This window comes from Astyanax mexicanus, chromosome 19 (assembly GCF_023375975.1).
Source record: "Astyanax mexicanus isolate ESR-SI-001 chromosome 19, AstMex3_surface, whole genome shotgun sequence".
NCBI lineage: Eukaryota > Metazoa > Chordata > Actinopteri > Characiformes > Acestrorhamphidae > Astyanax > Astyanax mexicanus.
Genome location: NC_064426.1, coordinates 26,500,538 through 26,527,322, shown reverse-complemented (window position 1 = coordinate 26,527,322; position 26,785 = coordinate 26,500,538). Strand labels below are relative to the sequence as shown.

General features: G+C 36.9%; 1 protein-coding gene across 2 annotated transcripts in view; it reads left to right on the top strand.

Moving 5' to 3' along the window:
- The window catches only part of stat5a (signal transducer and activator of transcription 5a), a 168,688-nt gene extending 143,450 nt beyond the window's left edge, over positions 1 to 25,238 (top strand). For both annotated transcript variants that reach the window (XM_049467908.1, XM_049467907.1), the window contains 6 exons: positions 5,452 to 5,546; positions 7,943 to 8,085; positions 10,118 to 10,273; positions 11,580 to 11,631; positions 12,199 to 12,303; positions 14,691 to 25,238. In XM_049467908.1, the coding sequence (XP_049323865.1) occupies positions 5,452 to 5,546; positions 7,943 to 8,085; positions 10,118 to 10,273; positions 11,580 to 11,631; positions 12,199 to 12,303; positions 14,691 to 14,814 (675 nt within the window). In that variant the 3' untranslated portion in view covers positions 14,815 to 25,238. The remainder of the gene's footprint in view (positions 1 to 5,451; positions 5,547 to 7,942; positions 8,086 to 10,117; positions 10,274 to 11,579; positions 11,632 to 12,198; positions 12,304 to 14,690) is intronic.
- Positions 25,239 to 26,785: the final 1,547 nt, after the last annotated feature.

The window sequence follows — 26,785 nt, the reverse complement described above, 5'->3', positions numbered from 1 at the left end:
GTCTGTAGATTCAGTAGATTAAGACATGCTGGATCATTTGTTCCCAAATGCTTTTCATTTCTAAAACGCATTTACTGTAAATGAGGCGGCTGCCAGACCATCAAAATGTGGTTTATAACCCCTTACAAGGATCCAGGAACTGTATCACAAAAGCTTAAGCTCATGCATAGTTAGCTCATTCCTCTACTGACTGAGAAATACTGAGAAATAATATTATGTGAGAAATACTGTGAATTGTGCATAAGAGTATAAGTAGATGTTGTCAAAAACACTGTCAAAAGCCTTGGGTCCATGTCAGTGTGTCTTTGGTATCGTAATGACGGGAAAAGTACTTCTTGCGTGGTTTAAACCAAACAAAAGCCATGTATTAATTCTCTTAGTCTCTTAATCAATCATAGGTGTGTTTTGGGCGTAATGTGAAATAAACCAATCAGCATGTCATTTGCATTTCCCTTTAAAAGCCAGGTGCATTTACAGGTGAGAACTGTAAATCTAAGCTAAGTTAAGTAAACAAAATTAACTCTTGTATAAATGTATGAATGTGTAATTCTTGTAAAAATGTATTTTAAAATCAAGATAGATAGATAGATAGATAGATAGATAGATACTTTATTGATCCCCGGGGGGAAATTCTTGAAAGCGAGTGCTGGATGTTAATCTATGCAAAATTTTCTCCTGAAAACTGTTTATTTGGGTGAGTAAAGTGCTTCTGTTAATTTACAGTAAGCTTAGATTTCCAGATTTCCACTAAGGCTGGGTGCAGCAGCATTAGCATTAGCAGCTAACCGTTAGCGCTAGCCGACAGGGCTACAACGAGGAACCCCTTTGTGTTCGCCCTACATAGCTTGATTTAGCACGGTAGACGCGCAGGCTACAGGCCGATATACTCACCTTTAAACTGCGAAAGAAGAGTTAGCACTTAGCACGGTTAGTGGCTAATGCTAATACTGCTCCAGCAGTGCTAGCTGGGGTTAGCAGCAGGCTATAGGCCGGTAATACTGACCTCTGAACGACTAGCGGCTAATGCTATTAATGCTCCAGTTTTGGTACTGGAGAACTATACTGAAACTCCTGGTAAAATTCAGGCGCACTGACAATTTTTGGGAAAATTAAAGGATTATAAGTGTGAAAAATACAACATGTGTTTTATTATTATTATTATTATTATTATCATTATTATAAGGAACACACATATGAATCCCCTTTAGAATAATATGACATAAAATTATTGGTTATATGAATAGTTATAATGTTATATAGTGTATAACTTTAATGTTATAATTCTAATTGAAAATAACCATTACATTTACCAATAAGAAAAGAAATGTTAGGTGCAGCTTTAACTGTAAACACAGTCAGACATATTGAAAAAGCTAAAAAATGAAAATACAATGTAGACTAAAGGATTTGGTGTGGTGCCAAGTGTTCAAAGTATGCCAGCAATGGGTGAAATTGTGTGGATCTTACATCTGTCAAACATGGTGGAGGCAGTGTTATTGCATGGGCCTGTATGGCTGCTGGTATATATTTGGTACATATTCAGACATATTGAAATGGTTACAGCTAATGAGCTAATTTTGGACTAATATTATTGGTTCAAATGTGCTAATTTTGCCAGTTATTGGAGAAAAAACACGGTCCTGACCTTTCCAAAAATAGCAAAAAATCTCAAGGGTCTGAGCTGGTCCTGGCATGCTTGCCTAATAGCACCATGCCTTAAGGATACATACACACCCTAACTGTTCTGCATTCTGTTACTGTTTGCCAGAAATCGCTAGAAGATCCTGCTGTGGTGATGCAATTCAGTCCAGCTACTTTTAGATCTAGTGAACATGCAGTACTTTTCTATCTTTCTCAAGCTTGTGAAGCTGAGCTGATTCGGATTTTACTATAACATTAGTTATCTGTTGTGTGAACTGGTTGTACATCTACCTGAATGAAGCTACGAAAGCCAGTAGAAACATGTTTTCTCAGTTTAAGCTTTAGCAGTGCGGGGTCAGCTCCAGTCCAAAAAGACAACTGCAACAGTGGCCGTTCCAGAGCATGACCCCTTACTGCGACCTGGATCCCGTTTCACAACAACAGTGCAATTCCCTGCTGGCCGCTTCTGAAACAACTTAATGTTAAACTTCTACTCACTCATTTGAAACTCTTAATATTAGCATTGGTAAATATATTTTGTGGCAGACCGACGGTCTAGCAGCCGTTAAATCGGTTTATGATTACCGAGTGAGGGAGCTTTGATGGTGCAGGTTTAGATATGCAGACCTTAGGCGGTGCTTGCCTTTGAAATGGCCTCATGCTGATTCGGTACACCGAACATGCACTGCTCAGGACAGAGACTTATGCAATTTATGCGAGACTTATGTATGTAGACTTATGACTTATGTAATTTATGCGAGGCTCTGGGTAAGATTTTTTTCGTATTGACACATTTTAAAGTCAAGGTCCAAAATACCCGCTGAAAAAACAGTGTGTTGCATTTAATATTATGTTTGAGCAATACCAAATAGTTTTGGTGCATAGAATAGAATAGAATAGAATAGAATAAAGCTCTTGCATGGCATGCATTTTTTGTTTTCTCTTTGCTATTTGGGCTAATTACTGTAAAAAAAAAAGTTATATTATCTTTTATGAGAACTTTAGTTTTATATTTCGATAGAAAACAATCAAGTCGCAGTTATGAACAGTGTGCAAAACATTGATTTTGTACCTGAGCACAGTGCAAAACAAATGTAGAAACAATAATTTCGCCCCTTTGAGCAATATGGCTCATTTAAAGTGTTGCTTCAACAAAAAAACACAATAAAATAAAAAAACAAACAAACAATTACTGTATAATTTACTGTTCAATAAATTTCTAAGCAAAATCGTAACTGTAATGTGTTAAACGTGTTTAACTCTTTAAACACTAGGAAACAGTATAATGGCCTCATAAGAGGACACCAGGCCCCTGTAGAGCACAATTTTGTGTTGTGGTCTAGACGACCCAAAATCCTAAAATGGATTTCAGATATACAACAGAAGAAATGCAACACAAAGTGCAAGATGTGTTGCAATGCTCATTGCAATCTTACACCCTGCAAACAGTCTATTTTTATGTCTTCTGCCTGTGTCGTTTAAATAGTGCTTATTGGTATCTTGATAACGGAAAACACAGATGCGCCACTGACTAAAAAAAACAATCTAGAAAGATGTCAACCGCCAGATATTCATTGCTATTTTGGCAGTGAATTGTCAACACAGATGCATCTCTAACATGCGTAAACCCCCATTTGTTATGCACACATGGACACGCAGCAGTGCACAAACCCATAGTGCACAGGAAACAGAATACTAAATATGATAACACTTAGCACTTTCCTCTGCTGAGAAGCGTCGGACACGTCCAGGTAGCTGCGCCCCTGAAATAGCAATCCAATAGCAAGTCAGTGCGTACCTGGCTCTTAAAGAAAATGGCAAGTGACACACTGATTGGTTTATTGCACATTACGCCAAAACACACACACAGACACAATTTATTTTGAGAATTAATACATGTTTTTTTATTATAGAAGCTATTAATGTTTATGTGTGTTTTTCTGTGTTTTTCAAGTATACTGGTGTGGACACTGTGTTCCCATATGAGAGAGAGATAGATTGAGAGAGAAAAAGAGAGAGAAAGAGAAGCTTAATGTCCTCCCTCCTGCTCTGTGACTTCTCCCCTAGATCACTGATTAAAAGCGAGTGAACATCAGAAAGAGGGGCATGCCCTCATGCCTGTGTTTCATAAGCCTCAAAAAAACTTCACTATATATTTCTTTTCATGTAGTTTGACTGTATGTGTGTGTGAGTTAGGAGTGGGCGATATGGCCCTAAAATAATATTACAATAATCTGGTGTATTTATGTGATAAGAATAAGAATACACTGCTGAAACAGTTGTTTTTTTGTTTAAATATAAAAGTTTGACATTTTAAAATGTAAAAATTTGAAATTTAAGAAATAAAAAAATATTTTAAATTTAAACTTTTAATTATGTTATTTTACTAAAATCATTTGAGACCAAGTCATTTCTACAGAATATGCAATGATATCTAGATTGTTATTTAATTTTATTGATGTTTTATTGTATCAAATACAAATGCACAGTAATGCTTCTTTGAATTCAGGTAAATAAAGCAGATTTGAATTTATTGTTCTTTTTGTATTTAATTTAGGCAAAATATAAATGTAAAATACTTATAGAAAATGTGATTAAAAATAATGCTGTAGAATCAGCTTCTCACAAAAATGATGCATATAGCCTACAATATAGAGGCCGGGCAGTTAATCACAATATATAATCTAAGTTTACCTAAGGTAGCGTGGGGTTATCATATGCAAATAGATTGTGTAATGTTTAAATAATGTTTGTAAATATCCAATTTTATTTTTTATTTTTATATAATTTTATTTCTAATTTTTCCCATTTTCTCCCCAATTTACACAGCCAATTACCCAACCCACTCACTAGTAATGCCCCAACACACCAGGAAGGTGAAGACTAACACATGCTTCCTCTGATATATGTGAAGTTAGCCACCGCTTATTTTCGAACTGCTGCTGATGCAGCATTATCGAGCAGCCAGCGCGCTCGGAGGAAAGCGCAGCGACTCGGTTCTGACACATCAGCTCACAGACGCCCTGTGCTGTGGACATCACCCTAGGATGTGGGGAGAGAGCGCCATCTACCCACCCCTCTGAGCGCCTGCAGCTTGATAGCAAAGCTGCATGAGCGGGGGTTCGAACCGGCGACCTCCTGCTCATAGTGGCAGCGTTTTTAGACCGCTGGACCATTCGGCTCCCCATCCAATTTTACAGTGTATCAAGACTGTGATTTTATATAAAAGTAGATTAATGTAACAAATTAAATAATGTAAAAAAAAAACTAATATAGTGTAACATAAAATCTACCATAGTAATAAAGCGCAGAATATTTAGTGCATGCAAATTAAGTGTGAATAATAATAAATATACCCAAAATAACCAGTAAATCACAGCAAAATTAATACAAAATTGATTGCTTTCAAGATAAAATGTTACTATTACAATGTGATTTTTTTATTGTTTTAAAGATTATACTAATGTTATTCTGTACAATATGATGTGTATCTGTTGCACTTACATCCTCACAACATTCTTTTGTGGGATATTTCTATTGACTTTTATGTTACAGTAGATCAGTGATATTATGGCTACACTTCACGTATAAAGGTAATGAAACTTTCTGAGGGACTCTGTGCTCATATACTTCAGCTAAAAATCTCCATAACATCAAAATATTCATAATTTCCCTCATCCTCTCTGGAGCTAAATAGGTGATCACACGGCAGGCTACTGCACGTGCTCACGGGGTTCATGTTCAAAGAGCAGTGGAAGTTATTAAGCATTAATAAAGCCTTCATAAGTGCATAAATGTGTTTGTCCTCAGGAAAGTCTGCCGGGCAGGAACTTCACGTTCTGGCAGTGGTTTGACGGCGTCATGGAGCTCACTAAAAAACATCTGAAGCCTCACTGGAACGATGGGTAAGACTGGACATTTTCCTTTTTAACATTTCGCATCGAATGAGCCAGTAGGAATTGGCCTTGATAATGTTTAATAATAAATAGGCCAATAGTAATGTACCTGTTTAGCATTTTATAATGAATTAATCAAGAAATATTGCTTAATTTAGTTTTGTGTAATGAATGGACCAACAAAAAAGTGTATTAAAAATTAATTGAAATGAAATTAATTAATGAAGCAAAAGAACTTGTAATATTCCATGTTTCATAGTGCATGCACCAAAAGAAATTGCCTTATGCATTATTTCATTATGCATTAATCCTTGAGTGTTGCAAAATGAATCGACCAATAGAAATGTGTCTGTTAACATTTTATAATGAATGAACCAATAGAAATTTGCCTCTTTTAACGTCCAATAATGATTAAACCAATAGAAATTTGCCTATTTTAACCTTTTATTAATGAACCAATAGAAATTGCTCTTTTTTAATTCCAAAAAAGAAACATAAAAATGGCCTTTTTTGACATTTTATTAGGAATTGACCAATAGAAATTTTAATGTTCCGTATTGAATGAACCAATAGAAATGTGCCTCTTTTAACATTTCATAATAAATTAAACAATAGATTTAATGTTTTTTATTGAATTAACCAATAGAAATTTGCCTCTTTGCATATTTTATTGTTTCGTATTAAATTAACCAATTGAAATGTGTCTCTTTAAATGTTAGGTATTAAATTAACCGATAGAAATTTCCACATTTTATAAAAAAAAAAAGCAATGAATAATTCTTACTTTAGTGTTTGATAATGAAAGAATCAACAGAATAGGGCCTGTTTAATAATTACTAATGAATGGACCAACATAATTTGACTTCTTAAACTCTTTTGATAAAAAAATAAAAAAATAAAAGAAATGTTCTTTTTTATTGTTTCTTAAAAAATGAACCAATAGAAATTGAGTACAGATAGCGCACATGAAAATTGTACTTAATATTGCAAAATAACAGAATCAATAGATATTGGAATCCAATACAATTTGGATTTTTAAACATTATTTATAGAATGGACCAGTAGAACCAATAAATAAAGTAAACCAATAAAAATCATGTATATTTAAAGAATATTTCTGTTGTTTTGCATACAGATGTTTTTTGTCATAATAGTAATAAAAAGGTAAAAAAAATCTGTAAATTTAAAGACAGAAGTTGACGATATGTTAATATAGAAAATTAAATTCCTGTAAATTGAAAGAATCAGTGTTTTTCTGTGTGCAGAATGTGACTTGGTGAAATCTGCTTATCTTAGCATTAAGTTCTGCAGTCTGAGCTGTTGTGTGCTGTGCTGTGGCTGTAGATGATTGACGAAAGGTCGGGTTTGAGAGACTGGCTGTCTGACAGGGAATGAATGAATAATTCAAAGGATGAATGTAGACTGGAATTAAAAGGCATATAAAGTAAGCTAAAGGTGATTTCCTTATTTGCCTTATTGTGAGCACGTTGAACTTTTGCGAATACGAGTTCCCGAGAATAGTAAATTCTGTTTAGGGAGGAATAATGATTGGTTTGGGGGTTACACAAGAGATGGCAGACAGAGTTCAGTCCGTTTACATTAACTCCTCATTGAGCAACTTGCTCTCTAACCCAGCCTTCCTGAACTGCAGTCTCTCTCGACAAGGCTGAGATACACACGGGAGCAATCTGCACTCTAATAAAGCAAGAAGCCTTTAAAGAGAATAAAGATCATAATGATGACACCATTGTTATTTGAGTGCATAATAATAAGAATTAATTGATGAAACCTGCAAATAGCTTTTTTATTTCAATATATGAAAATGGCACCAAGTTTATGGCACTAATTATTAATAAATAGTTTTTAATATATTTTCCTAGACCACTTAAAAAATGACGAATTTCTTTGATTTATACAAAATTAAAAACCTCTGGAATATAATCAAGAGGAAGATGGATGATCACAAGCCATCAAACCAAGCTGAACTACTTGAATTTTTGCTTCAGTAGTGGCATAAAGTTATCCAAAAGCAGTGTGTAAGACTGGTGGAGGAGAACATGCCAAGATGCATGAAAACAGTGATTAAAACAGGGTTTTTCCACCAGATGTTGATTTCTGAACGCTGAAATCTGAAAGTCTGAAAGCTCTGCATCGTTTTTGTCATTTCAGCCATTTCTCATTTTCTGCAAATAAATGCTCTAAATGACGATATGTAATTTATATTTGGAATGTGGAATAAATTTTGTCCGTAGTTTATAGAATAAAATAACAATGTACGTTTTGCTCAAACATATACCTATAAATCAAAGAAACTGTCTCTTAATTTTTTCCAGAGCTGTATATTGCTAGTGTCTGCCACTGAATGTTATATATTTGTTATATATGACGTTTGCTTTGTGTTTCAGGGCCATTCTGGGCTTTGTGAATAAGCAGCAAGCTCAGGACATGCTGATGTCCAAACCTAACGGCACGTTCCTGCTGCGGTTCAGTGATTCAGAGATAGGAGGCATCACCATCGCCTGGGTGGCAGAAAACCCCAACAAAACAGGTACAGTTCCATCTATCTGTCCATCCATCCATCCGTCTATTCATCCATCTATCAGTCTATCTATTGATCCATAGACACATATTCACCAGCAGTTCATGCAGGTGCATGTAGACTGTTTTAATCTGTTCCTGAAATAAATTTACTATATGAAATAACTATAAATTTACACTATTTTCTATGAGTGCTCATTAGCAAGAAAAACTATTAATTCATGGTTCTTTGTCGACATAAACAGGTTAAGAGGCATCTAGACAAACTCATACAATTCCAGTCACACCATCCACATTAAACAAGCCTGAACAGTTTTCCTCTTTCAAGTACTGATTACAGTCTTCTGTTTGTCCTCTGTTTTAATATACAGTTTTGCGAAGTATTGCCAACTACTCCCATTGCATACTGATCATTATTTATGTCAAGTTATTCTGGCATTCAGATTGTCCCTTTGTTTTGGTTGCTTTGCTTTTTTTAGGGTGTTTTCACACCAGCACTATGAGGTCCGGTTTAAACAGACTCTGGTTTGTTTGTACCCTTAGTGCGGTTTGATTGAGCGGGTGTGAAAACAGTAACTCGGGTGGTGAGAATGTGATCCGGTCTCGACTCTACCCAGTTTTTCAAATATACTTCTTTTATTTGAGCTAAACTGCTGATAAGGCGCAGGTTAATCTGAAATATTTTCCAGATAATGCTAATTGCCACAGCTATGAACAAACACTGTCTCTGCTGCTCCGTGCTGTTTATGTGTTGCCACAGTGCTCTCCTTCCACGCTCCCGAACTCCATTTCCCAAAAACCCACTGGCGATGACGTCACCATCAGCTGCTCACTTTCACCCAATCGCGTTACACTCCCCCGTTCAGAGTCACCTGTGTTCTAGGAAGTTCCGGTTTAAAGTTATTTTCATTATGTATATAAAGTCTCAGTTGGCGTTTATACTTTGCGAGGTATTGTCGACTTATGTTGCGTACTAAGCGTTTTTTTTCCTGCATTTTCAGTCTGCCCTTTTGTTATGACCTATTTTTCTGTATCACGGTTTTTGCCTTCCGCCTTTGCCCTTATCGGATTTGTTGTATCGTCGGACTGTCTTTCTGGTTTCCAATCTCGGACTGTTTACCCTACTACTTCTCCTGTTTTCGGTCTGAGTGTTGTTTATTCTGTTATCTGGCTGTTAATTCCTGTTATCCACTCTGTCAATAAACTCTGTCATTACCTTTTACTCGGCAAGCGTCACTCCTATCTGTCTGGCATTACAGTTTACACGCACAGCTGGTGCTGCGTTCACTGCTTGCAGCCGCATGACTTTTTTTTTACTACGGGTACATCTGTACTGCACATCCAATTTAAAACACTGTGTTTGAAAGCGCAGCAGCATACTTTGAGCATTCAGTGTTAAATCAGCTTTACACTGCACAGATATACGCGCTGTAACACAGAGCTTTTCTGCTATATTTACTTTTTTGCTCCTGCGCCAGACAGCGCTGACCAATCAGAGGAGACAATGTGCTCACATGGTTTATTGGTGCGCATTTTGGTGCGTTTAGGTTTGTGCCTGTGTGAAACCAAACCAAACTGAGGGAGCAAATGCTCCAAAAATCTTTTTTGCCCATGTTTGTTTGGTTGCCTTAGTTCTTTACAACTTTACCACTTTACAGCTTTACCACTGTAGCTCATGCAGTCGTTCATATTAAATGCTTCTGCTCTCAGTTCTATTTCACTACCTTCTGCAAACTTCATAAAGTTATATAAGCTCTCTTTAACCAATTGGGTTGTGTCAGTCAGACCTCAGCACCCTGTGGAGCGATGCATTACATTTCCATTGTAAAACTGCTGTAGCTGCTGTACAGTTAGTCCTCATAGCTCTTTGTAAACCTATTAGCCTACAAGCCTACCTGTTCTTTGTTATTATTGTAAATGAGTTTGATTTCTAAAATGTACTGAAATCTTATAGCCCCAAAAAATGAACTAGAGAAAATTCCTAACTAGTTTGTGTGTGTGTGTGTGTGTGTGCGTGTGTGTGTGTGTGTGTGTTTCTGCAGGGGAGAGAATGGTGTGGAACCTCATGCCCTACACAACCAAAGACTTCTCTATTCGCTCTCTGGCTGACCGCATCAGTGACCTGAACCACCTGCTGTTCCTGTACCCCGATCGACCCAAAGACGAGGTTTTCTCCAAATACTACACCCCTCCACTCTGTAAGTTACTTCATTTATTAGCAAACTCCCTGTGTCTGTGTGTGTGTGTGAGAAAAGGAGCAGAGCTGTTCATGTGTGTAAATGTACTGACCCTCTTTTAATGACCTATATCTCAGAAAAAAAAAGTCTTCCTTTTTTATTTATTTATTTTTTTTAATAAAGTGAAATCCATAATTCATTACCATTTCTAAATGGCCTAGTCTCTAAGTCACGCAGCCCATATAATAAAACTAAGTTTTAAAATTGGTTGATTTTTAAAACTGGTTCATTTTGAACACTGATGCTTTGGTGCTTACCATTAATGAAACTTTGTGCCTTTGTAAAATAAAGACAGCCAATAAGAATGCACATCATCCCTGTATATTTTTAGGGGTGAAGAGAAAGTCATGATGTAAAATGAATTATAGCTAAATGATTGATCTGAATGTTAAATAAATGACATAAGCATACTTACTATATGCATTTAATACATAAGAAGCATATTGTTACATATAGTAACGTATGAGCATGTACTACATATAGTATTTTTCTATTATTACATATAGATGCTAACTTGTTTTTAACACATATGTGAGATTGTATTATTCCATTTAGATACTTACATACATATAATACATATCAAGTACATTATTATTACAAACAGATACTTGCATACAGCCCCAGTCAAAAAAATGGACACATTAAATTTGGTGTTTTTTCATTATATTTAAATCCTCTGAATTGTAGGTTAATACTAAAGTCATCCAATGTATGAAGAAAAACATATGGAATTATTTAGTAAAACATGTGTTTAACAAACCAGAATGTGTTTTATATTTTAGATTCTTCAAAGTAGCCCCTCTTGCTTAGATGACAGCTTTTCACATCTTGGCTGGATTTTTTTAAGTCAGCTATATGAGGTAGAGTCACCTGGAATGTCTTTTTCTTAACAGCTGTGCTGAAATAGCCCTATTTGAGTAATGTTCTAATCCATATTATGGCAAGAACTACTTAACTAAGTAAAGAGAAAACCTATTTCAGTCATAATTAAGAAATAAAGGTCAGTCAATCTGAAAAAGTTCAAGAACTTTAAAAGTATCCTTAACCTTATAATGAAAGTGGCCCTCATCAGGACCACCACAGGAAAGGAAGACCAAGAGTTACATCTGTTACACAGGAGAGTTTCTTCAGAGTTACCAGCCTCAGAAACCACAAGTTAACAGCAGAACCACATAGGACCGACCTAAATGCTTTACATTTAGCATTATGGTTTGTTTAACACTTATTAATGAATTAATCAATCTGTCTCTGTCTTCTCTCTCTACAGCGAAAGCCGTGGACGGCTACGTCAAACCACAGATCAAACAAGTGGTGCCAGAGTGAGTACCTGCCTTCACTTGTCCTGTCCTTCCTCCCCAGAACTTCCTCGTGCTGATTGTTCAGTAAAAGTCTTCATCTCTTCAATGTTCTGAGTGCTACTCCATCTTCTTCACGCCGTTAGCCTAATTGCATGTTACCATATCAACCTTCGATTCTCAGCGGAACATTAGCTGTCACCATGGAGACCTTATACTCCGTAATCTCATTCTCGCCATCAGAATATACTAAACCGTGTTAGCATTATTAGCGGAGTTAGGCTGCTAGTGCTCCAGCAGTGGGGAAATTTGTTAGCGAGGCGTCCTCTTTGGTCAGACTCAGCAGGAGTTAGCCGCTGCCGTGAGGGTTCTCTGTGGCATGCATGAGAGCTGTTAGCATCGTTAGCTTTATTAGCTGCTGAGTGCTGGAGGGGGATTTAGGTGGCAGGTAGGGTGCCGGGCGGAGAGTGCCGGACAGAATGATAAGGTCAGGTCAATTACAGCTTGGCTAATGAAACACATCTTATGCGCAAAAGTGGGTTGACATGGGCAGTGATGTGTGTGTTTGTGTGTGTGTGTGTGTGTGTTCAGGTTTGCAACGCCTAATCCTGACCCAGCAGCGAACCCCACCTACATGGATCATGCAGCATCGCCGGCCGTCAGTCACCCATCAAACTACGGCATTTATCCTGCAATGTAAGTCAAATTAAATAGGCTTTTGCTGTGTGTTCTGTTTTATAAAATTAACAGAATACATGTAAACTTCAATATGGTCAGTAAAAAGGGTAAAAAGGGAAACTAATCCGAGGCAGGGAGCAGTAGCTATATGATCAGAGTAGGCCTGCACGAGTTGTGCAAAATATCTAATTGCGATTTTTCCAAAGAATATTGTGATTGTGAATTAAATTGTGATTATTTTTAATCTATTAAACCATAAACCTGTATTAGCGGTTAATATTTATATTAAATATAATTATAAACTTCTTTCTACATAAAATATTCCCAGGATTCTCAGGTTATAAAAAATAAGGAAAAAATGAGAGACCACTTTAGTTTCTAATTCAGTTTTTCTTATTTTGCTATTTATAGGTAAATGTTTAAGTAAAATGAACATTGTTGTTGTATTCTATGAACTACAGAAAACAAATTCCAAATAAAAATAGTCATTTAGAGCATTTATTTGCAGAAAATAAGAAATGTCTGGAATAACAAAAAGATGCAAAGCTTTCAGACCTCAAATATCACGGTTTTAATGCATCCTGGCATGTTCTCCTTCACCAGTCGTACACACTGCTTTTTGGATAACTTTATGCCACTCCAGGTGCAAAAATTCAAGCAGTTCAGCTTGGTCTGATGGCTTGTGATCATCCATCTTCCTCGTGATTATATTCCAGAGGTTTTTAATGTAGTAAAATCAAAGAAACTTGCCGTTTTTAAGTGGTCTCTTATTTTTTTCCAGGAGCTATATATATATATATATATATATATATATATATATATATATATATATATATGGCCTATGATGACAGTCTAACTAAAAGGAGAGAGTCAGAAGGTAACATAGACAACATGAGGGTACTCCACAGTCCAGTCCACAAACCTAAGTAACTGCAAGCAAGCAGTGGAACAACTTTGGTTTATTTAAACAGATTAGGAGGAAAAAGGGCTGCTAAATAACCCAAATTAATATTTAAAAAAGCTAACTTGAAGAGTGTCCTTCAGTTCCTTCATTGCCTTTAGTGATTATATGCAGAGCATATTTGGAGTACTTGGTGTCTTTTTTTATTCACTTAAACTTGAATAGAGTATGAATGCATACACTATCTAATAAAAAAACACCCTTTTTTGGCTTTTATGTATCTGAAACATGGTTCTGTAAAGAGTCCCCAAAACCCTGTTATATGAGACACTTTTAAATTACATTATTGAATTTGTTGTTATGTGAGAGTGTTTCCAACACAATAGCTGTTCCTCTCAACTATTCTTCATTCTATCTTACTTCTCTCTCCCTCATTTTTTTATCTCCTTTCTCTTTCCCTTCTCTCGCTTTCTATCCCCTTTCTCGTCTCATGTCTCTTGTTTTCCCCTCTGTCTCTGTTTTTCTTAGTTCCTCTCTCTTTCTTCTAATTTTGTTTCTCTTTCTCGTCATCTTTCATTTCATCTATTCTCCGTCTTCTTCTTACTCCCTCTCCCCATTTCTTTATTTGTGTCTTTTTGCTGCTTCCTCTTGCTTTTTTCTCTTCATTCTGTCTCACTTCCCTCTGTCCGTTTTGAGTCTTACCCTTTTCCTTTCTCTCTCCATTTTATTTCCTTTTCTTTTTCTTTCCCTTCTCTCTCTTTTTCTATCCCCTTTCTCATCTCATATCTCTCTCTAGCTCTTTCCCATTTCTTTATTCCTCTCTTTCTGCATCTCTTGATTTTGTCTTATTTGTCACATTTCTCTCCTCTTTTCTTCTCATTTCTTTTTCTTTCTCACTGTCTTTCATTTTATCTACTCTCCCTCTTTTTCTCACTCCCTCTCCCCTCTCACTCCCTCTCTCTTTTTCTTTTTGTCTGTCTCTCTCTCTCTCTTCTGCTCCATTTTGCTATTTCTTTCTGTCTGTTTAGCCATCTCTCTCCCTCATTTTTATCTCCTCTCTCTTTCTCTCTCTTCCTCCCTCCCTCCCTGTCCCTCTCATACTCTCTTGCTTAAATTCCCTCTCTGTCCCAAACTTTTTCTCCCTTTATTTCATTCTCTTTCCTTTTTCTCTATCTTACTTCCCTCTTTCTGTTTTAAGCCTCACTCTTTACCTGTCTCTCTCTCCCTTATTTGTATCTCTGTTCTCTTTCTTTTTTTATCCCATCCCTTTCTCGTCACCTTTTTTGTCCCTTTATTTCATTCTCTCTTCATTTTCTGTATATTCTCTTCATCTTTCTTTTGTGGGATATTGCAAAGGCAAATGGCATTATGCATTCTTAAGAAGGATTGTTGTCAAATGATAGAACATATTTGTACTTGTATAATATAAAAAAGAATATCAGTAATTCTCTCTCTCCTTTTCTCTCTCTCTCTCGCTCTCTCTTTCTCTCTCTCGCGCGCCCAGTGGCGACAGCATGCTGGATAACGATGGCGATTTTGACCTGGACGACACCATGGATGTAGCGAGGCACGTGGAGGAGCTGCTTCGCCGACCGATGGACGGGCAGTGGAGCGGCCAGCAGTCATGACCTCTCAGTGTCCAAACTCTCCTTTAACAATGGTTTATTCCATTCATCTCTACTGCCCTCCTCCCTCCAGTCCTCCCTGTCTCCCTCTCCTCATTTCATCCCTAATGTGAAACAGTTGAAACAGTGATGGATGTGGTTTGCTTGTACTTTCACTCTTTCTTTCTTTTTTTTTTATGATTTTTTTGTTGATTTCTTTTCTTCTATATCTTCTCTCTCACTGTGTCGTTCTGCTCGGCATGTGAAGGGCATGCAGAGACGCAGCCGATCGTTTTCTCTTTCCCTCTCCGTGTGTGTGTGAAAGGTGAACAGAAGATGAAAAAAATAGCCTAACTAAATACCACCAAACAGTATTGTGAAAAAAAAAATCTCATAACACGCATGTGTTCTCATTTTTCCTTTAGTTTTTATGTGTTTGTTTGAGATGCGGTTGTCTGAGGTCGCGCCATGAGAAAAAGAAAAAAAAGAAACGATCCCTAGATAGAACTCAAATACTGTAAGAACGTGTTTTATTTTCAGATAGATTAGTACTTTTATTTTGTATTGTTGTCCTAATTATTTTGCATCGAAACTTCACATGCTCGAATCCCTCGCACTCTGGAACAAACGCATCCGTGTGAGGAAGGTGAGATCTCTGTTACTATAGTGATTGTAATGTATGTCTCTATACACTAAAGCGAGTGCGATTGGGTGCAGCAGTTATTGATAGTCAGAACGTCTACACACAGATCCCACAACAGACTGGACTGGCTTTATTAATGTCTGAGTATATACAACACACACACACACACACATACATACCTATACACACACACACAAATCCCTATACACACCATGTGCCTGTATAGACATATAGATCAATCACATACACATAATTGTCCATATATGTTCTTCGCTCACTTTCTCTCTCCATTTTCATCTCTCATGCTCTCTCCCTGTCTATTTTTTCCAATTTTTTCTCCATTTCTTTTTTCTGTTTTCATCTCTCTTTTCTTTTTCTATTTCTTATCTGTCTCTCCAATCTCTCCCCATTCTGTCTATATTCTCTTTCTCGTCTCACTCTCTCTTACTTATTTCTCTATTTTCTTTCTTCTCTTTCTCTTTCTTCTCTCTCTCTGCTCCATTTTTGTCTATTTTCTCTTTACTTTCTCTTCACTATCCAATTGTTTTTTTCTCTTTTTTTTACCCTTAATCTTATTCTCTCTCTCTCTCCTCTCACTCTGTTTTTGTTTCTTTTGTCTTTCTCTTATTTTTTTCTTTTCTCCAGTGGTCACTTTTTTCACACAAAAAAATAACACAATCACTTTCTCCCAATCCTCTATTTCTATTCTATTTTCTAATCCCCTTCTTTTTATGTTTCTCTCTTTTCTAGTACTTTCTCTTTTTCTCCTTTTTTTCTCAATTTTAACCTTGTTATTTTTTCTCCTTACTGTTTTTGTCACCCCTCTCTCTTCTCTCCTTCTCTAAACATCTTCCCACCTTTCTCAAAATATTCTTTCTCCTTTTTTCTCTCTCTCTTTGTGTCTCCATTACTCTGGTTTATTGGCTAATCCACATACATTCAAACAGAGAGTCTATGAGAGCACTCTGAGGAAAAATGTACACACACACACATGCACAAACACTCACACACATACAAGCACACATACACACACTGCAACCTCTCTGTCTCTCCCCCTTCTTTCTTTCTCTCTCTCTTTTTCTGTTTCAGCTTCAGCAGCTGTGTAAGGGTGTGGTGCACTGCGCTCTAAAGCCTGATCAACTGTGTTTTACACTGCAGGACATGATAGTCTGGATGAAATACAGGCAATATATCCAATCCTTCTTATCATGATCTGAAGTAACATGAGATTATTCATCTATTTCTTAAAGTTTCTACATTTTTTTTTCAATGCATGAGATAAAAAAACACAGCAAAAGCAAACCCAATCAGTAAACTAGTAATCTGACAGTAAATCTGCCCAAACCATGAGCTTTAAAGGTCAGGTTAGAGAGGTGAGAGTGTGCAGAGCCTTGTTAGTGGGTGAATTAAGGGTGATTGGGACAGTTTTCTAGTTTTTTTTTTTTTTGTTGTACTTAGAGGAAGAGGACATCTAATACTCATACCATGTGCTGTGATCATGGCCCCCTTTCTGATACTTAATTGGGCTCCACATGGGCATATTATCTGGGTACATGGAATATCAAGGGCACTACATCATATTTTCTTCACTATAGTGACATCTGGCAGCAAACCTCTCCTTAATACACTTTGGGAACCGGTTAAGCAGATGTTCCTATTGGATCAGCAAATTTATTTATCGAATTTTTATCTGCTGTATAGAGCACAACATTATAATTTATTACAAGAAAAGGTGCATCACAGACTGCAATTTCAGTTTTTTCATGTGAATGGCAGCCAGTACAGTACAGTACATAGGGCTGCACGATATTGGAAAAAGTTTACATTGCTAATGTTCTTTTTTTCTACTATATATATATATATATATATATATATATATATCGCAATATTAAACAATGCAGGGCCCATGACCTTACCAGCCTTGCCCCCCTACCCGCGCACTGTCTCACATCCAGACCAATCAAGAGCTGAGACAGCGCTGAACACTCAAAATCCAAAACAACAGTAATCAGGCATTTAAATGTTTTTTTACAGGTAAATAAGAGCATTTTTCTAAGATTAAAAGCGTGAATTCAGCTGTAACTGGAAATATCTGCACTGCAAAACTGTGCTGGACTGAGGTGCACAGCTTTTAGCACATGCGTTTACAAGCACGTGCCCACCCATGTGTATGAAGGCCATGCGCTTACCTCGTGTTTACTCCAGACCCCCTCCCCCTCACGCTTCTCAGGCAGCAGCAGCCTGTCACTCACACAGACACAGAGACAGCGCTGTGTATCTACTTCTTGTGTCAAGAATCAAAACATTGCAACATGACGTGTTTAATGTGTTTTTGCCTTAAGTTACATCGCATGTCCTGCGACACATCGTGATGATGATGCTTAAACAATATATGGTGCAGCCCTAACAGTAAAGTACATTTTGTCTGTTTTTTTGCTACTCTACAAGGTACTTTAGTGCTGTTTTTTCAACCCTCAAATCCTCAAATGGCCATTAATGGAAGAAAACAACCAAAAACAGATCCATTTCTGTCATTTTAATGTGGGGCTTTTACAGCTATATCTATTTTTTTCCATCAGTAAACCTTGTAGGAATAGTGAAACTGTCACATATGACAATAAGTACCAATCACCCTTTACTCCTCTAATGTCCTCCCAGCAGTGAGAAGTGTAGGCTAGCGCAGTTAGGCTGTGTTTGTTATGTTAGCACTGTTTGGCTGATGCTACACTACATTAGCCCAGCTTCCAGCTTTATCCAGAGCAACAGGTGAAGACTGGCATGCCGCTGTCTTGTGGCAGCTCACTGAGCATGTGCGAAATTAGAGCACCTGTTGTCATGGTGACGTATGCTGCTCCAATGCCGTCGACTGTGTCCAGTTACCCTCTTATAGCTTTCCAACTGCTAAATGTGCACACTCCCTCCCTCCCGCCCTGAGTGCACCCCACCCCCCACCACTGTCTCACTCTCTCTACCACTCACTCTTTTTTTTCTTTCTACCACATGCTCTCCTTCTTCTCCACATACAATATATATATATATATATATATATATATATATATATATATATATATGCATATGCTGTGTGTGTATAGAGAAAAATATATATAAAGCATACCAATATATGGTACATATATAGCTCTGGGAAAAAAAAGTTTCTGAATCAGTTTCTCTGATTTTGCTACTTATAGATATATGTTTGAGTAAAATGAACATTGCTGTTTTATTCTGTAAACTACGGACAACATTTCTCCTAAATTCTTAATAAAAATGTTGTCATTTAGAGCATTTATTTGCAGAAAATGAGAAATGACTGAAATCACAAAAAGATGCTTTCAGCTTTCAGACCTCAAATAATGCAAATAAACAAGTTCACATTTATAAAGATTTAAGAATTCAGAAATCAATATTTGGTGGAATAGCCCTGGTTTTTAATCACAGTTTTCATGTATCTTGTATGTATGTTCTCCTCCACCAGTCTTACACACTGCTTTTGGATAACTTTATGCCACTCCTGGTGCAAAAATGTGAGCAGTTCAGCTTGGTTTGGTGGCTTGTGATCATCCATCTTGCTCTTGATTATATTCCAGAGGTTTTTTAATTTGGTAAAATCAAAGAAACTCATCATTTTTAAGTAGTCTGTATTTTTTTTCCAGAGCTGTATATGTACTAAATGTATCTCCAGTGTCAAACATCAACAGAAGTCAATGTAGGTCATGGATTTTTTGTCATGAAATGTTATGAAGTCAAAAACAACAAAAATAAGAAATTAGTTGTATTTGCACCTAGAAGGAACTTTCAAATTGCGATGCTATTTGGATTGAACATAGTGTGTAGTATTGTGTAACCCATGTGTGTAATGCACAATATGCCAGCTTGGAATTCTTAATGGTAGAGGTTCCTAATGGTGTCCTGCAATAGTCCATCACATGCAGCTTGAATATTCTACACAAAATCTACCTTCAGATATATGCGGTAGGGGTTGGATTGTTGATAATGAATCCAATACCTTCCCATTCATTATCAGTTAGGTGATGGGCCTTGGTCATGCATAATATTTGTGTCTTTGTTATGTCAGCAGTTTGTGGATGAACAATGTCCTGTTGAAATAGCACAATGGAGTGTGTGCTCGGAAAAGGTATTGTAACCTTTCCAGGACCTCGGTAACGTAACGTAGGCTGACATAGTGCCTGTAGTGAAGACCAGAGGTGAGCTTGCATTGTATGAAGTTGTACCCCACACCATCAGACCAGCAGGGGTTCTGGTGTGAAGACATGTGACACGTAACAAACCAATGATCTTGTTGGTGACACAAGGATCCTTTGGTCGACTTCACTAAGAAAAAAAATGAGACTCGTTACTGAATATGACCCTTTGCACTTCTGGACTCACTTCATAAGGGTTTTGTTTAACTACCCACCAAGTGTTATTCCTGTATGTTAATTCCTTCTAGGTGGAACTACTGCTAACTGATGAGTGTTTCCACAGCACTGACGCATACCGTATTTTTCGCACTGTAAGGCGCACCGGATTATAAGGCGCATTTTATGCAACACTAGTAAGGAACATGGGTGTCACCATGTTTATCTTCTAATTCTTTAAAGCTAAGCTAAGTTAGGCAAGCAAAACTGTAATTCACAAAAAAAGTCAGGAAGTCAAACGAGCTCTGGATGTTAATCTGCACAGATTTCTCTCCTGTTTATTTTATTTGGGGAAGTAACGCGCTTCCATTTATTTACAGTAAACTTAGATTTCCAATAAAGCTGGAGCTTTAGCATTAGCCACTAGCGCTACTGCCTGACAGCACTACGCTGAGGAACCCTGAGTGTTTCAGTAAGCCAGGGTAAAACTAGCTAGCGGTTTGTCTTATTAGGGCCCGAGCACCGAAGGCGCAGGCGAAGCCTGCACTGGAGGTGCAAAGCCCTATTGTTTTTGGTCCGTTTATTATTATTATTTTTATTTTTAAACTTCGCGCCCATTTTTGAGGCCTTTCTGATTCTCGAAAACTCTTGCATTTTGGCACAGACGTCCAAGCCGGTGAAAAATTTTTAATTTCATGGTTCCTGGGCTTGGGCGTTGATCAGGAGCTCTATAGCGTCCCCAAACGTTGCCAGTGGCCAGGATAAAGTTTGTCCAATGTGCACCAACTTTGGTACGCTCATTGACCTCATTATACCGATCAAGAATCACTTGGATTTATTTGACTCCGCCTAACAGGAAGTTGGCCATTTTGGCAGGAAGTCGCAAAAAAAAAAGTTTCCTGTGGCATTTTGGGTAGGTTACGATGTTCGAAAACTCATAAAATTACACAGGCCTATTGGGCATAGTTTGTACTTTGATGTAAAATTGGAATTTTTCATATTCATAATTTATCAGCTCTCTAGCGCCACCTATTTTATATGACATTTATAGAAAGCTCGTAGCCTCTTCTAAATTAGCAGACCCAATAATGCCTTTAAATGATTTCGAGAAATGTAATCGTTTTTCTAATGTGGAGCTAAATGACTCTACAGCGCCCCCTATTTGGTTTAGGCTAATAAATTAGCGGTAGCTGTCTCAAAATTTCTCCAGTGTTCAAAATTTTTGGTAGAAGCATAGATATTACAATGCCACACATAATACACGTTGGCATGTATTGGCTCCGCCCAACAGGAAGTCGGCCATTTTGAAAAATGTACAATTTTTACACATTTTTCACGAACTCATTCGAACTCCTCCTAGAGTCTTTGTCAGATTACAATTAAATGGTCTGTGGATAGTCTCCAGACATACGTGGTATATATATACGTGGCAATAAACTACGAACACCCCTAATGATAAGTTGCGAAGGAATAGTCGATATCTTAAACGAGTATGAAATGGCGGACAGTTGAATTGCTTGAGATGCCCCATAAAAAAACAGGAAGTGAATACATTCTGGTGTTGGTAGGTGTTTGAGGAGGTTAAAATGGATGAAAACTTACGAAACTTTACAGACCTGCTTGATTTACGTGGTCCTTTGATCTGAAATTGAAATTTCATATATACATATTTAATTGGCTCTATAGCGCCACCTAGGTTTCAATGCATATTTGACATTACGGGAATGCTAAAAAACTCTTGAAAATTGTCAGATTGCATAGGACCTAAAAACACTATACAAATATTGTGATATATTTTTCATATGTAGCTAGCAGACTCTACAGCGCCCCCTAGTTTGTTTGTTTAATAAATTAGCTGTGGATGTGTCAAAATATGTCTAATCTTCTCAAATTTTGGTAGGAATGTAGATACTGTGACACTGCACATATTTGCAGTTGGCTTGTATTAGCTCCGCCCAACAGGAAGTCGGCCATATTGGAATTTGTAATATTTTTACACATTTTTCACGAACTCCTTTAAACTTTAAACAAAAAAAGTCTGTCAGATTACCTCTAAATTAGCTGTAAATGAACATCAGACACATTTGATGAAAATTGCAAAAGGATTAGTCGATCGCTAAAACGGTGATGCAATGGCGAGCAATTGATTGACTAGAGATGCAACACTAAACCAAAGTGAAACCATGACACGGTCAGAACACAGATGATTGAAAATTCCTGAAACTTGGCAAAAACACAAGAGACATCATTAGACACGTTTTCAGTATTGGTAGGACTGACCCAAACAGGAAGTCGGCCATTTTGAAATATCTGCATTTTACACGCATTTTTTGCGTTTGTTGTCAAACTACTCCTAGCAAATTTGTTGAATTCTCTTGGTATTTGGTAAAAATAAACATTGAACATATCTGATGATAAATTGAGAAGGAATAGTCGATATCTCAAACGAGGACGAAATGGCGGACGGTTGAATTTTTGAGATGCCACATCAAAACAGGATCTTGACACCTAGGTGTTGCTAGGTGTTTTAAGGAAGTTATAACAGAGAAAAGCTCATAAAATTTCACCGGCCTGCTTATCTGAGGCTGTTGTTTGATCTAGAATTAGAATTTCAAATACATATGTTTTATCGACGCTATAGCGCCACCTGTACTTTAAATGGATATTTCACATGTTTAACAGGATAGAAAACTCTTGAAGAGTGGCACACTAAAGAAGACCTCAAAATTACTTTCACCGGTTTCTCGGTTTGGCCCGGTACGATTTGCGCTGTTATGCGAGGGCCCTACGTCCCCCTGTGACAGGGGGACAACTCGTTTAACTTGTTTTAACATAGTAAACATGCAGGCTACAGGCCGATATTCTTACCTCTGAATGACAAAAGAGCTAGCACTTAGCACGGTTAGCGGCTAATGCTAATACTGCTGGAGAACTAAACTGAAATTCCTGTGTAATGCTTTTTGTAAAAATTAAAGGACTTTAAGTGCGTCTTAAAGTGTGGAAAAATATGGTACACGGTTTTAATCAACACTCTATATATACACACAAGCATATGCATATACACATATATACACACACACCTTTACACAACTACACACACTCAGGCAGACAGTTCAAACACAACACATTGGATGTATCCTTCAGGCTAAAGTATCGAAATAAACTAACAGACAGAAATGACGATCTATATTCAGTATATATATTAAAAAAATAAATATATATATATATATATATATAGGAATTTATTTTCTTTAACATAATTCTATTTTAATACTGTGAAAGCTCTATAGCACCATCCCTCTATGCTCTGTGTACTGTGATCGCTACGTAAACACTTCAGGCCTTGGTAGATGAAGCCTCTGGATGCTGACCTAACGCTCGAAGCCATGTTGTAGCCGTTATATAAAAAAATTAAAGCGAGAGAAAAAAATGACTGAGCCGAGTACAGCCTCGGAGGGCTTTTGCTACCAACACTGCCTTTATACTGTCTTGCTTTATCTAGACGTGGGCGATATGATGCTTTTTCAGCGTATCGTGATAAATTGCTCTGCAGTGCGCTGTTGTGAGCATGTTGAAGGAATTATCAATATTTCTGGAACATGGCCTGTCTACATTCGGCCCACATCTGCACATGTTCATAGCAGATATTCTCTTATTTAGCGCTATTGAGAAAGTGTAGCACGCTGTTTTGTCAAATATGCACCCAACACCTCCCAACACTTGGAGGAAAGCGCAGCAACACAGCTATGATACATTAGCTAACAAAAGCCTGTGCTGACCAGCATCACCTTGGGAGTAATGTGGAAAGAGAGAGCCATCTAGGTCCATATACCCTCCCGGAGAGAGCATGGCCAATTGTGCTCTCTCAGACTCCGGCTGCTGATGGCAATCTTCTAATCAAAGTGGCAGCACCTTAGTATTCTGGACCTTGGACTTGGAGCCCCACATTAGGGCTGCAACTAATGATTATTTTGGTAGTTGACTAATCTGATGATTATTTTTTCGATTAGTCAGCGATTATTTCTGCCATGTCCTCCATCTCTAAAAACGATAGAAACAGCTGAACATGAGATTTAAAAGTAAATTTAGTGAGTAAACATGTAATTCTTAAATCAGTCATACACACAGAACTGTCCATCCATTCCTGATATTTTTCCATGGTGTATGAATGCGCAAAACACTGCGTAATGCATTGAGATTCACTGGTTTCGCCAGCAATGCTAAATGCTAAGCTAGGACAATGCTAACAATTACACCTTATATCTGACATTGGTTTTACCGAAACGCCATAAGTTCAGGGGTGCTGTTATTCAGGCATTTAAAGAAATGAAAAAAATAGGATGCAGCATTAGTGTGGTATTGCGCCCCCCACCTTTTGTTGGGGTGTTGTACAGCCTATAGTAAAAAACGAACATTAGCATGTTAGATGCATTTCCACACATGAGGTGGCTATCTCTCAGGGCTTCGGCAACTGATGGCAAGCTGCATGAACAGGATTCAAACCAGCTATCTCCCGATCATAGTGGCTGCACTTAGCCCGCTGCACCACTTGGAGCTTTGACTGAATGGGACTTTTGACTAAATTTGATTTCAACTCAATAGTTGCTGCAAAAAAATTGCATTTGTGGGTGGAGCATGAATATATCAAGCCATTGAGAACTTGTTAACTGCAGCCATCAAAATTCTACTGCAAAATAACAAAAAATAAGCTGGTTGATCGTTTATGTTTTTACTACTTTCTGTAATATTATACTCAATTTGGCAGTGGTTCTACCGAAGCTTTGCCTTTCTGATCTGTATCGAGTCAAAATCAATATCATGCAGTATAAAAGCAAATGCGTTGATCTGTTTATCGAACCGTATCGCCCACCTCTAGCTTGAACCCACAGCCAAGCTGTTGCATGAATGAAAAAGCCATACGATTAGTGCGGACGCCACTGTGCTTCATGTGTTTCCCGCAGACATGACTAAACTAATCCACAGTATAGTTTGATTCCTCTCAGTGAACTGTTTATTCTTTATTTTTTTCGTTTGGTTTCTTTTGAACTGTTTCTGTTTTTTTCCTGTTTTTATTTTCTCCTCCTCTCCTTTTTTCTCCTCTGGAACCGAGGAGAGTCGAGATAACGTGAAAAGTCGTGTGATTTTTTGCTTCTTCGTCTTCTTTTTTAAAAATAACGTGTTTTCTTTTTCTTGTCGTTTTCTTTCAGACTCTGGTCGGTCTCGTCTTTCACACTGTAGGTGGCAATGTATATGTGTGCAGGTGTGTGTGTGTGAGAGAGTGAATGAGTGTGAGTGTGTAAAGTATGTGTGTGTGTAAATGCGGCTGTTCGTGTTCAGCCTCGTCTCGTGTTTTTGTCCCATGTTCTTTGGTTTGGTTTTAGTGCTTGGATATGTGTTCCAAAAGAAGAGCAATTGAATTAAAAATAAAGTTTTATAAATAATTTGAACTGAATCACATGACTCATTACTTTACATTACATACATTCTAATGATATTACCAAATGACCAAAAATATTTAAAATGCTTAAAAAAGACCGATTTTATTCAGTTTTCTGTAATATAAACTATATTTAACTCAATTTCCAATCTCTTACATGGCCACAGGTGTATAAAACCAAACACCCAGGCATGTAGACTTCTTCTAAATTTTCTTCTGGATAAATAAAGTATCTATCTATCTATCTATCTATCTATCTATCTATCTATCTATCCACCTATCTGTCTGTCTATCTATCTATCTATCTATCTATCAGTCTGTCTATCTATCTATACATCTATCCATCTATCTATCTATCTATCTATCTATCTATATGTCTCTCTATTTATCTATCTGTCTATCTATCAATCTGTCTATCTATCTATCTATCTATCTATCTATCTATCTATCTATCTATCTATCTATCTATCTATCTATCTATCTGTAAATCGGTCTATCTATCTATAATTCTATCTATCTATCTGTCTGTCTATCTATCTGTCTGTCTATCTGTCTATCTATCTATCTATCTATCTGTCTGTCTGTCTATCTATGTCTGTCTGTATATCTATCTATCTATCAATCAATATGTCTGTCTATCTATCTATCTATCTATCTATCTATCTATCTATCTATCTATCTATCTATCTATCTATCTATATATCTATATATCTACCTATCTATCTATCTATCTATCTATCTATCTGTAAATCTATCTATCTGTCTGTCTGTCTGTCTATCCATGTCTGTCTGTCTATCTATCTATCTATCTATCTATCTATCTATCTATCTATCTATCTATCTATCTATCTATCTATCTATCTATCAATCAATCAATATGTCTGTCTATCTGTCTGTCTATCTATCTATCTATCTATCTATCTATCTATCTATCTATCTATATATCTATATATCTACCTATCTATCTATCTATCTATCTATCTATCTATCTATCTATCTATCTATCTATATATCTATCTATCTAGTTGCTCTCAGGAGCTCAGTAAGTTCTCGTGTGGTAGTGTGATAGGATGCAACACCTGTGCAACAAATCCAGTCGTAAAATTTCCTCACAACTAAATATTCCACAGCCAATCTTTTTTAACTCGGAATCTAAAAACACATGTATTTAACTTTTCAAAACATGTACTGGTCAAACACAACCAGCTTTACTTATTTTTCTACAATGTTCTTAAGCCGAATATGGTTACAAAACTCTTGTGTCATTTAAAAAAAAATGTTTAAAAGCAAGTCCACTAATTCCTTTTCTTAAGAAAGTCTTTATTTTAAAGAAATGGTTGACTCTATGTTCAAATAATTCATATTTACAACAAGAAATAAAATCACTCCTGTTAATGAAACTTACTCCTGTTACTGGCACTCATTCTTGTTACTTTTTATGTTTTGAGTAACAGGACTGAAAGTAACAGGAATTATTTTTTTAGTGCAGAATTAGCAAAACACTGAAAAATGCTAATAGCACGAGACACTGAGCACATTTTAGTGATTTTTCCAAAA